The following is a 12,272-nucleotide window of genomic DNA, read 5'->3' on the forward strand; positions in this document are numbered from 1 at the left end:
TCTGATAACTTCTCTTTGATGGTGAAATGATGAGGTTGCATGACGTTGTTCTGAGAGGCGTGTAAAGGGCATGTGTTTTAGTGACGTGCAGCGGTGCTTCAAGCTCCACTGTGGAAATCCTGCGCTATTCTGGCCTCGGTGCTACTGGCCCGGGGCTATGAGCCCCGCCCGGCCCACTTTAAGCCCTGGCTCGCACTGGCCCGACAGTGGAAATGCGGCTCGGGCCGATGACGTCACTTTCATGGAGGCATGTTGTACACGCCCCCGTCCATTGACTTCGCCCCCAAGTCAAAACAGTAGGCTTGTTTGAGATGAGCAAAATCTGCGCAGAACCGATCACTGGTGATCAGCGCGAGATGAATGCCGGTTAGAAATGTGTCCGAGTTACGTCTGCCTTGCTCTGATGTCATGCTGACGTATGCCCAAAATCGCGAGCGCAAGGCGCACATATGTCAGTATTAAAGAACTAAATATTGATAAACACGTCTTTGGTATGTAATTAAATGGGTTCTTGTTCATTTTATTTATTTTCATATAAAAGCAACAGAACTTGAATTACATCCAGTTTATTAGCAACTGTGCACGAGCGTGAATCCCGCGATAGCCATCTTTGATCTCACAGGTGTCAGATCCACTACGAGAAGAGAGATCTGTCCGGCTTGCCTGCACTTTGTTCACTCCTCCTCTCGCTGCAGCCGCCTACTCTCGCTTACATTTCAGGCGAGGCAAGGCGCATCTCAAACAAGCCTAGAGCCACAAAGAGTGACGTGCAGAAAAGTGAAGCGCAAAGGAAAAATGGTATCATGGTATCGCAAGCTCAAACTAGACTGACACGCAAAATAAAAGCAGCGTTGCAAATAAATGAATAGATATGACCATGGGAAATATGTATTGCAAAATAATTGCTTTCGCGCTGTTTCATTTGTTTTGCAATTCTTAATTTTTGTTTGCAAAAAGCAAATGTATTTTCCTCAATACTTTAAATAAAATGTTTTAAATTTGTTTTTATTGTTTTTGTATATTTTAAACTAGGTAAATCTTTCTGATTTATTAAAATAAAAAGTCACATACATGGATTTTTCTGGGCTAAGCCCCGGATCTCCACTCACCACCCCTGGTTTGGACCCATCCATTGCTCATGTGACCAAAAGTATTAGAACAGATTTAAAATAGATTAAAGTGAATAAGATTTACCCCTGGTGGCTACACAGACTGCTATTTCCAGACTAAAATGCATATATGAGCGGTCTCAACTGAGAATATCTTGCTCTGACATTAGGATTGGTCCGACAGACGATGCCAGACCCCCCCTGCACGTCTTCCGGTTCCCAGCAGTCAGCAGAAGTGGATAAAAAGTTTACATTTGAAATCTAGATATTTATCTTACAAAAAGGAATGGATTTGCTACAGGTGGATTTTATTCACCCCCTGGAGGTACGTGAGGGATGTTTTATTACACACAATTTATTTCTGAACTGTTGACAACAAACACTCACTTACCCCATTGAAAGGCTTGGAAGAGCAAGAACAATGTTTAATATAACTTCGATTGGATTATTCTGAAAGAGGAAAGTCACCAGGGATGCTTCGAGGGTGAGTTGAAGATTTTTCATTCTTGGGTGGACTAACCCTTTAACTGTTTCTTGGTAATTTGATGCAAAGGTGACATAATACAAAGAATTGTGTTATTAATGTACATACATAAAAAAAAGAAAAAGATTTGTGATGCTGATGACAGATAAATGCGTCATCACAGTCTTGTAAAATGAGTAGCAAGAGACCAAAAAATGCAGATGAGCTGAAGGCCACTGTCAAAGAAACCTGGGTTCCATATCACCTCAGCAGTGCCACAAACTGATCACCTCCATGCCACGCTGAACTGAGGGCAGTAATTAAAGCAAACGGAGCCTCTACCAAGTATGTACAGTACCAAGTGAGTACATGTACAGTAAATGAACAAACTTTCCAGAAGGCCAACAATTCACTAAAAATGTTTTATTTTTATTTTTATTGGTCTTCTGAAGTATTCTGATTTGCTGAGATAGTGAATTGTTTTTTTTTTTTTTTTGTTAAATGTGAGCCTTAATCATCCCAGTGAAAAGAACCAAAGACTTAAAATACTACAGTCTGTGTGCACTGAATTTATTTAATTCACGAGTTTCACAATTTGAGTTGAATTGCTGAAATGAATGTTTCCATGATATTCTAATTTACTGAGGTGCACCTGTAATTTGAAAAAGAACACTTTGCAGAGTAGATGTGACAAAGCAGAAGTGACTCTCAAACACTAACTTTATACCTTCTAAATACTGCTTTATTTAAATTTTTATTATTCAAGATGAGAAAAAAGCACAGATCACATTAATACATGCAAGTATTCACTTTTATTTTCTTATAAAAACATATTTGATATATACTTCAGCTTCTGCCCCTTGCTGAATTTAGACAATTCAAAGCTACAGCAGAAAGGGAAGCAGTTATTTTTATATAACAAAGATTTGTATCCAAAAATACTAACAAATGAGGGATGTTACAGCATAAGCAAAATCTTGTAAAATGTATTTTTTTAAAACCCTTTACAAATGAAATTTTTATAAAATAGTGCTTTTAATATATTTCATAAATTCTAAATAAAATAAAAAAATCAGGAATTGCAAGGAATAGTTTTTTAATTCATATATAATTTTTATACTGTTTTGTTTTTCTTCAGGCCTGTACTATTCTTTTCTGAAAGTGGTTATGTTTCCTCATAGTCATTGTTTGTAACTGCTGTGGGGTTGATGGAGTCTGTTAAAAGGTTAATAAAGAGTTCAGGGTTAGTTTATGTGTGCTGTTAAACTAAGGAAGCTCAGGCCTTATCCAAATCTAATCTTAAATCCAAATTCTTTCAGCTAGAGTTGACTTCATTACCAATGCATGTCAAAATGCAGACATACACAGAAAACTATATACTATATATATACTTGACACCTTATGTGTGATGGTTGTCAGATTTAAGATCAAGGAAGAGAAACTCAGTTCATTTACTTTAATCTACAGATCTGAAAACCAAAGCCTGCATGTTAGTAATGAGCTTCTTGAAAGGCATCTTTAGCAGCCAGAGGATGATTGATCCAGTAATCAAATGAAATACATACTGATAGCATTTCAAAATGCTTCTTTGTGTATGCATTTTCATTCTTAGGTTTAAATCTGACTGTGGTCATCAGGTATTTAATAATATTCATTGCTGCTATAAATGAGTGAGTAACTAGTAAACACACACCTTTAGTTTTGCTCCTTATGTGGGTCACAATCACTGCTGCAGTCATGATGAACAGACCAACAGCAATGAAAGAGGAAAAGCAGATGTAGGATAAAGATAGTCCTTCCTCGTGATTATCAAAGACTGCAAGGAAATGCAATGACAGTCAAAATATGCTTTGGCTTGCATGCACTGAAACATAGTCTCATACAGACACTCCAGTGATCAGCTGTATCTTATTCATGTATATTTTAATTGGCTAATTATGCATCCGAAACATCAGATGAGAATGAAAGAGAGTTGGGAGAGAGAGAAAAAAATTAAAATAGGAAAAAGCTAACATTTAGCAATATTTTATGATCTTGGGAGGGATGCACCATTAAACATAGTTGCAGAGATGTATTTGTTTACCTGATCTGTTGTAATTGTAGGTCTGGCTGCGCAGGTTCCTGACATCTAAACCAGAATTAAACTCATCCACACAGGTGAATGAAGCAGGTGGACTCACTGTGACCAAATACACACATATTTCTGAAGACTTTAAAGAAGAGCATTTCAGTAGTTCTATGGTGTAGTTCAGTTCGCTCTCTACAAACAACTCATATGACTGAATTCTGAATCTCCATTGAAACATTTGGGTAAACTCGCACAGTACGACCACTTTCTCTCCATCCTCCATCTGTTGGTACACTGTGATGTTGGGCTCTGGAACATCTGGACCTGGAACACATCAACATGCCAAATGATGCAAAATAGTTGTTTTGAGGAATGTAATTTATGTTGATTTTAAATTAATCAAAGTGTTTTGGTTTACTAGAAGACATCAACAATAATAAAAACAACTAGTAAGAATCACTTCAACTTAAACATGATAAACATGTATTGTATTTCAAGGAACTTTAATACAGTTAAACAAAATTGGTTCATACTTTCATACTCCTCGGTGTAGTCATCAGTGATTAGAAATGTCTGTCAGACAAAGGCACATAAAAATATTAGACATGTAATATTACTTGTTCTATTCTAGGGCTGAGAAAAGACATACATCCAAATCTCCATAGTCTTGAAGTATATAATCAGTAAAATCTTCTGATTCCTGACATTTCTCTGGATAAACAGATGGAAATAGTTTATTATAACACATTGTGGAGTAAAATATAAAACATGGGAGAAAATATACTTACGTGAGTATAAATACTTACGTGAAGCTAACATTAGAACCAGCAAAAGGACATGTGAAAGGAGCTTCATTGTGCATCAAACGATGGTCCTTACTAACACAGTGTGCACTAGCTCAGTTTGACTTCCTTTATATTTCCTGTGTTAAAGTGCAGTCCTTGTCATTCGTATAATGAGGAATGTCCTAAACTGAAACATGGATGCAAAAAACAGATTTTTACATTTTATGAAGCAGTGTATGGTGCTTTCCTTTGGACTCTAAGAAGCTGTGAATAACTAAAATAAGAAATGAAACACAAATAAGTGACAATAAACCAACAGGTGTTCCCAATCAGAAGAGCGACTGCTACAGTGGTTTAGCAGACGTCCTGTTATGCAGACTGTAATACTGTGAATTACTTGTGAATTATTGGGATAATTTAATCAGATGTTTGGACTCTCACCCATTCACTGCAGAGGATCCACTGGTAAGCAAATGATGTAAGGGCATGTTCACCGCTGGCATTTTATTTGACAAGAAAAAGTTGACAAGGGCTTTTTTTATTGCAAAAACAAAAGCTGGCAGCTGAGGACGTCTTTTATTGCTATAACAACAGCTGCCTAGTGCTGTGTGGTGCAGAAATGTTGAGAAAGAGGAAGCTGGCTCTTGCATTTTCTTTTAAAGAGGTCATATGATGCGATTTAAAATTTTTCCTTTCTCTTTGGAGTGTTACAAGATCTTGGTGCATAACGAAGATATGTAAAGTTGCAAAGACTAAAGTTTCAAATTCAAAGAGGTAGCTTTATAAAAGTTAAGACTCTACCATGCCCCCCTAAAACAGCTTATTCTCAACATGTCTACATCACAATCTGGGAAGGTTTGCATAATGCTGCCCAAATGTTTCAAGCTGACCTCCACTCACTCTAGCCCGCAGTGTGTGACACTGTGTTTCGTTGTGAAGGCATAACTACTTTGTTTGGTCTTCCAAGGACACGACTAGAAATCAGTGGTTAAGTTGTATTTACAACACTATTCCAGAACAGTTCGACCAAAATATTCAGATGTGTGCAACACATTTTATGGAGGACTGTTTCCTGATCTGTTGGCTGTTCTGAATTAAAGAATTTGCCACTGATAATTCAAACACATAAAAATACAGTACTTTATAAGTCACTATAATCAGTAATTTTGTCCTCAATGGACGCAACAAATGCTTAGCTTGTAATGGGTTTTATTGGTTTTCTCTGGTCAGGAGCCGGGACATATTATCACAATATGTTAAGGGGTTAAACATTTCTGTCACTCGCTTAAGGTATTCAGCCAATCACAACGCACTGGATAGCTGGCCAATCAGAGCACACCTCGCTTTTCAAGTCGATGAGCTTTGTAAAAATGACGGGCCATAGAGGACAAACAATAATGTACAGTAAGTGGAAAATAATGTGTTTTTTTAACCTTAAATTCTTTGTCATCAGTTAGGAACCTAAGTGTGCTATTTGATGGCAATCTTTCATTAGAAAGCCACGTTTCTAACATCTGTAAAAATAAATTTTTCCATCTCAAAAATATATCTAAATACGCTTCTAATATCCAAATCGGTTAAAGGGTTTTTAGGCTGCCTTAATTAGGTAAACCGTAACCGGGAACACTTTGATTGATGATTGCACAGACACTATTTAAACTGAACTGAGCTGAATGATGACATCACTGAATTCAATGATGAACTTTGATTATCATTTTGCATTATTGACACACTGTTTTCCTAATTAATGTTGTTCAGTTGCTTTGACACAATATTTTTTGTTTAAAGCGCTATATAAATAAAGGTAACTTGACTTAAACCGCCAAATACACCAAAACAAACATGAAATACACAAAATAAAGTTATTTTTAGCAACATCATATGACCACTCTAACAAGGAATGTCGGTTCTCTGAATGTAATTTTTTAAAATTAACATTATATTCTCACCAATGAACATTTCTCTATTCGTATATCTCTATATTTACACCAGCGGTTTTTAACTTTACTTTTTGCGAACCCAGTGTAACCTCATGCTTACATTTTTAAACAGTATTCATTTTATGGATTTATTTGTATAAAAATAAAAAGGCAAATTGATGTGTTCCATCCACAAAACTCACTTTATTTAAACTTACTGCAGGCTACATTACAGACCTTTCCATCAGAATATTACAGTAAACTATCATTAAAATAAGTTTTATTCGTGAGATGTTTTAAAATGTTACAAATGTTTACATGGTCGTAATGTAGGTTTGCCTAGAACAATTTTTAAATACTAAATAATAGTCGTCGCTCACAGGTTTTGTTAGGCGTGTCAGGTTAGAAATGTGGGATGTACAGTTTGGATGTTTGCATGCACAGTCCTAAATGAACATGCAGAATCACATGACAGAACAGCAGCAGGTGTCAGGATAGTCATCAGCGTTCACTTTCAACTCATTTCCATACACATAATAAACATAAGGCTTCTCTTTCCACGTGTAGTTCACTCTCGTTATGGTAATGAGCTCGATCATCTGCCTCTGGAATAAGAGAAAATTGATTTAAAGAACCAGATTCAACATAAAATCATACATAAGTATGTAATCATGATGATGATATAATGCAACTTTCAATAAAATAAAATAAAAGAGGTACCTGTTGTATTATGCGGGAGTTCTTGGTATATTTCACCTGATGGTCTCTTATTAAACGCTCAGACGCTTGTGCAACAGAAACATCTGGGAAACCCATCACTGGATAAACCTACGGCAAACGACCATAGTGATAAATGTATCATCTTCAGCTTCTTTACTATTCTTGCTTTTATCTCTAACTGTCAGTGCACATCTGTTCCCACCATAATCTGGGCGTCTCTGAAGAGCTCTTTTCCTGAAACCTTCCCCAGTTTTTCAAGTCTCAGTCCACTCGAATCTTGCGCTACGTAATCGTCCTTCTCAGTGCTCCTGAAATTGCCCAAACAGTTGCTTTCAGATTGAGACAGTTGAGTTTGAGAGATTGTACAGGGTTAGGATATTATCAGTGAAATCCCGATGATGATACCATTTCACTTTGAGATTGATGAAGACGAGCAGCTGTCCCTTTCCATCACAGGTGTCACACTTGTGAAAGCCACTGCCGCTACATGAACTACATCTAAAAGTAGTCAGACAAAGGCTCAGGAAATATCAAACCACAACTGCTCTCTACTGAATGCACTTACAACTGTTTAAAAACTGTGGAAGTAAAGCATTAGTGCAAGGACACCATTGCAGTTGAGCTTGACTCTGAATCAAACGTGATGAGAGTCTTTAATGGATGGAAAAATACAAACAGTTACTACATGAAGAATGGCAGACTTACTTTTCACGGCCGCTATAGTCACATTTATTGCAGGACTGGTTATCAGGACGTTGACGGGAACCATTACATCCAGAGCACACTTTCTGCATTAAGACAGACATTAAAAAAAAGTCTCTAGTTTCGCATACAATAATACAACCTCCTATAATCTTTTGCTCTTAACACAGTAAGATGTCACTTACACTTCCGGTTCCAGTGCAGGAAGAACAAGAGCTTTTTCCCATTCCACTGCATGGATTACATTTCTAGGATACAACAAGAATTGTCTTGGTTACTTGTGTAACTCTTGTTCCCTGAAGGAGGGGAACGCAGAGGTCACCTCGGTGACGGACGACTTGGGAATCTCACCAGAAAGATATACTTCAAATGTAATCTAAATGAGCCAATGCATATTGGCATATGATATTTGCATCTGACTGCCAAGCCCTGCAGCATGGGTATAAATAGGCAGCAGGTGCAACGCATATTCAGGTTTTCACTCCTGAGATGAGTTGGTGACCCGGCCGCTCAGTGGTGGCACAACAACTGATGTCTCCATTCCCTCCTTCAAGGAACAAGGGTTATAAAAGTAACCAAGACGTTCCCTTTCAGTCGTTCATTTTCAATGTTACGTTGGTGACCGACAAATTGGGAATCCCTACTGAAGTAGTTGTTGTTTTTTTGTTTTGTTTTTTACCAGAAAGAGAACTAAATCAAGGCTGAGACTAGGGGTGTCCACCACTTTTTAGGTACCGGAGTCTCAATTGCTACTCTGAGATGGTCATCTTCCCACAGTGGGTTTATGACTTTTCTATGAAAGCCACCTCAGCCACCCGTGCTTGATGCCCAGACACATGAGGCAGTGATCTTGAGGCTCCTCCTAGAACAACTCTCTATTTAGAAACAATTAACAGATTAGTGGAGCAGAACAAACAAGTCCGCTAGGCTCCGAAGCAAAAAGCTGAATATGTGTATTATGTCTATTTATACCTAATCTGCAGGGTGTAGCAGGCTGATGCAAATATTGCATGCCAATATGCATTGGCTTGTTTATTTTACACTCAAAACAGATTGTTTTTTTCTGGCAAGATTCACAGTTCATTGGTCACCGATAAGACATCAAACATGACTGACTGAAAGGGAACAAATTACTTTCAATTTACATGACTATATATGGTACATTTCTTGCTTCTTTAAATTAAGTGCTACCAATAGCTTCAGTTAAAGATTATTGTTTGATTAAAAAAAAGGTTATGATTCAGTATTCGCTGCAGGCTCTGTTGTTTGCATTGGATATTTTTGATGACAGTGTCTGATTTAACCTTGATTGAGGAAGTGTAAGGCACTCTAATGGTCTCCTTGTGATCAGTAAAGTAGGACGGGGGTTGAGCTGCGATCTCCCACGGTCCTGGAGGACGCTGAATACCAGCATCAATGCGCTGTCCTGAGAGAGAGTTGAGTTTACATATGTAAATCAGCTGAGAATTCAACAAATAGTTGCAATCTGGCTTAGAATAATATTTGGATCATGTGTTTGTGGCATTTTTTCTACTGAATAAGGGATACAAGACTTCTTCACTTTACATATGGCTGTTGAATGTGATGTGTTGCAAAATCTTTGTTTTTGAGCAAACATTTGCACTAATTTGGAATCTGCACCCCAAAATGAGTAAGAATTGAGTATTGGATTTCATTCAGCAAATTTGATGCAGCCTAAGAAAGCACATCTTTATTGACTTTTGTTACCCGTGTAAGGCTCCTGACTCCATTTAGTCGTTCTGGACTCTGTGAACGTTTCCAAACGATACTAAGAACAGAAACCGAACAAAAAGACAAGACCTCATGAATACATCTATCAACACATGGCTCTATAAAGCCAAAACAGCCCCATATTTATTCATGTGCACTTATACATTTCCACTCCACATGCTCAAAAAGAATAATATCACCAAGCTCATAATCAAAATGAATTACGTCACCCTGTAGGTATTAAAGGACTCCATTTTGGTTATGATTCCATCTCTGACGGGGGCAGAACTATAGCAGCACTTGCTGGAGACGTACTCTTCAAAAGCTTGACGTGCTCTTCCTTCTGAGATGGAAGGAATGTTGTCACTAACAAGAAGATATTGATTGCATGTTGAATAATGCTTCATCTGCAACATGATTCAGTTGAGAAATCAACATACTTTAAGCACAATGCATTAATCTATAAATGTCAAATTAGTCCTTGCCTCCACTCAAACCACAGCAGCTCCACCTACCTGCTTCCTTTTCACTCAGTTAACTGAAGTAGTAAACGGCTATACAATATTATCAATATTGGATTAATTCAGCCATGTATGTTTGAACTAGAAACTGATTCAGAATAAAAAGGTGAAAAGTATCAGAATGAGAATGGTAATGCTTATTCACTTAGGGACAAAAATATCGGCACCCTTGATAAATATGATCAAAGAAGGCTGTGAAAATTAATCTGCATTGTTAATCCTTCTGAACTTTTATTTTAAAAAAATCACAAAAATCTATCCTTTCATTGAATAATAAGAATTTAAAATGAGGGGAAATATCATTATTAATTAAATGTTTTTCTCTAATACACATTGGCCACAATTAATGGTACCCTTTTATTCAATACTTTTTATGTTGATTGGAAATTCTTAATTATTGCCCTGATGATGGAAATGGGAATTACCACTGCTCTACCTCTTTTCTTAAAGCTACTTCATTCACTAATTTGTGAAGCTCAATTATCTTTTGCTTCACATCAGAAATATATTATTAGTTTTTTCTCATTGTGATTGATGATTAATGGATTTTTGGCTTTGTTTTCCCTCCTATTTATATTTCTTTTATCCATTCTTTAATTCATGTTCATTTCATCACCCTGGAGTGAAATTTAGTTTAGAGATATATTACTCATAAGAATTTCTAGGGGTGCCAATAATTGTGTCCAACATGTATTTGAGAAAAACATTTCATAACTATATTTCCCCCCATTTCAAAATCTTATTATGCAATGAAAGGTTAGCTTTTTGTAGTTTTTTTTTTTAAATAAAAGATTAAAAGGATTGACAGTGCAGATTAATTTTCACAGCCTTTGATCATATTTACCAAGGGTGCCAATATTTTTGGCAATGACTGTATACAGTATGTTAAGCTCAATGTCAGGCATGATAATTGATATCATTAGCCTTTGGCTTGACTATTGAAAAACTATTTCCACTGCTTCCTGAAACAATCTGTATTGAACTATATAAATAAATGTGAATTAATTTGAATAAATATATATATAAAGTAAAAACATACTTCCACTCTGGATGGCTGGCAGCATGTTCAGGCACAGGCATCGGCACAGAAGGCATTGGAGGAGGAAGATACGCACCTGTTAGAAGAACATTCACAAGAAACCACTCTTTATAACTCCAGCAACCAATCCAGCATCCAAATTCTGTTACTTTATACTGAAATCTAGAAGCTGTACTACTGCAACCAAGAAAGTTAGCACATCATCTGTTTGGTATAGTATTAACACAAAGTATTGCATGCACTTGGATCCCTAGCAAGTGAGACTCTGCGATTCAAAAAATTATAATTAATATAATTAATAATTTAATGAAAGCGCATATACACTTCCATTCAAAAACAAATTTTGGTCAGTATGATGTTTTTGAAAGAAAATAATACTTTTATTCAGCAAGGATGCATTCGGTTGATCAAAAGTGACAGTAAAGACAATTATAAACAAAGTTTCTATTTCAATTCTATTTCGAAATTTGTAAAACTTTCAGAAAATTCTGAAAAAACAGCTTTGGCTATCACAAGGAATGAAAAAAAAAATATTAAAATTGAAAATGTATTTTAAATTGTAATAATATTTCACAATATAGATGTTTTTATTTTTGATCAAATAAATGCAGCCTTGGTGGGCAGTCTTCTTTCAGAATTAAAATGAAAAAAAAAAATCACAGACCCCAAACTGCTGAATGCTGTTATATGGTAGAGTACCTATTAATACTAGCAATAATAATGAAATAATGTAAAATAATAACTAATTTAAAAATATATAATAAGGAAAATTGAACAGTACTAAATATTGTTTTGTGCTTCTTACCCCCTCCGCCGGCCACAGTTCCCTCGTATCCTGGGATGCTGTCAAACATACCTGCAAGAAAGAAATTGTAACAAATTAATGCAATTTTTTATTTGCTTATCATCAATTATAAATTAATATTAATTTCAGCTCATATCAAACTTTGGAAAAAAATTATTTAAATGTTTAAGTTCAGCTCTCATTAAGTTAGATCTGCAATGGCTAAAATATATTCAGAAATAGGATCCTTTTTGCATATGTAACTAATAATTATATAGCAATTAATCTAGGCATTTACATTATTAGATATTATCCTGTACAATACATACGCCTATTATTAGCCAAAAATAAGCTATTGTCTCAACATAGAGGTAACCAGAGACTTACTTTCCTGTATCTCAACGATGCTTATCAAATCAGAAGCGACAGAT

The 12,272-nt window shown here is 36.1% G+C and overlaps 2 protein-coding genes across 2 annotated transcripts; both read right to left on the reverse strand.

Annotated features, from left to right (window-relative positions):
- Positions 1–2,528: 2,528 nt before the first annotated feature.
- Positions 2,529–4,957, reverse strand: LOC113081342 (uncharacterized). Its single transcript, XM_026253432.1, has 7 exons — positions 4,867–4,957; positions 4,447–4,612; positions 4,290–4,351; positions 4,174–4,213; positions 3,656–3,964; positions 3,266–3,388; positions 2,529–2,787 (listed from the first exon to the last, which is right to left on the reverse strand). The coding sequence occupies exons 2-7, from the start codon at positions 4,493–4,495 to the stop codon at positions 2,738–2,740; spliced, it is 633 nt and encodes a 210-aa protein (XP_026109217.1). The 5' UTR covers positions 4,496–4,612; positions 4,867–4,957; the 3' UTR covers positions 2,529–2,737.
- A 1,585-nt stretch (positions 4,958–6,542) lies between these two features.
- Positions 6,543–12,062, reverse strand: LOC113081333 (protein SSUH2 homolog). The gene is made up of 11 exons (XM_026253425.1): positions 11,863–12,062; positions 11,058–11,133; positions 9,728–9,863; positions 9,495–9,555; positions 9,071–9,192; positions 7,952–8,014; positions 7,770–7,852; positions 7,470–7,562; positions 7,267–7,372; positions 7,065–7,172; positions 6,543–6,949 (listed from the first exon to the last, which is right to left on the reverse strand). The coding sequence occupies exons 1-11, from the start codon at positions 11,909–11,911 to the stop codon at positions 6,809–6,811; spliced, it is 1,038 nt and encodes a 345-aa protein (XP_026109210.1). The 5' UTR covers positions 11,912–12,062; the 3' UTR covers positions 6,543–6,808.
- Positions 12,063–12,272: the final 210 nt, after the last annotated feature.

This window comes from Carassius auratus, unplaced genomic scaffold (genome assembly GCF_003368295.1).
Source record: "Carassius auratus strain Wakin unplaced genomic scaffold, ASM336829v1 scaf_tig00033856, whole genome shotgun sequence".
Taxonomy (NCBI): domain Eukaryota; kingdom Metazoa; phylum Chordata; class Actinopteri; order Cypriniformes; family Cyprinidae; genus Carassius; species Carassius auratus.

Coding starts and splice junctions, on each gene's coding strand:
- LOC113081342 (XM_026253432.1), bottom strand. CDS start 4,495: ATGAAGCTCCTTTCACATGTCCTTTTGCTGGTTCTAATGTTAGCTTCA. Junction 3,965..4,173: donor CTACACCGAGGAGTATGAAA/GTATGAACCAAT, acceptor GATGTGTTCCAG/GTCCAGATGTTCCAGAGCCC. Junction 2,788..3,265: donor CATAAGGAGCAAAACTAAAG/GTGTGTGTTTAC, acceptor ACCTTTTAACAG/ACTCCATCAACCCCACAGCA.
- LOC113081333 (XM_026253425.1), bottom strand. CDS start 11,911: ATGTTTGACAGCATCCCAGGATACGAGGGAACTGTGGCCGGCGGAGGG. Junction 7,853..7,951: donor CCTGCACTGGAACCGGAAGT/GTAAGTGACATC, acceptor GTCTTAATGCAG/AAAGTGTGCTCTGGATGTAA. Junction 7,173..7,266: donor TCAGAGACGCCCAGATTATG/GTGGGAACAGAT, acceptor CGTTTGCCGTAG/GTTTATCCAGTGATGGGTTT.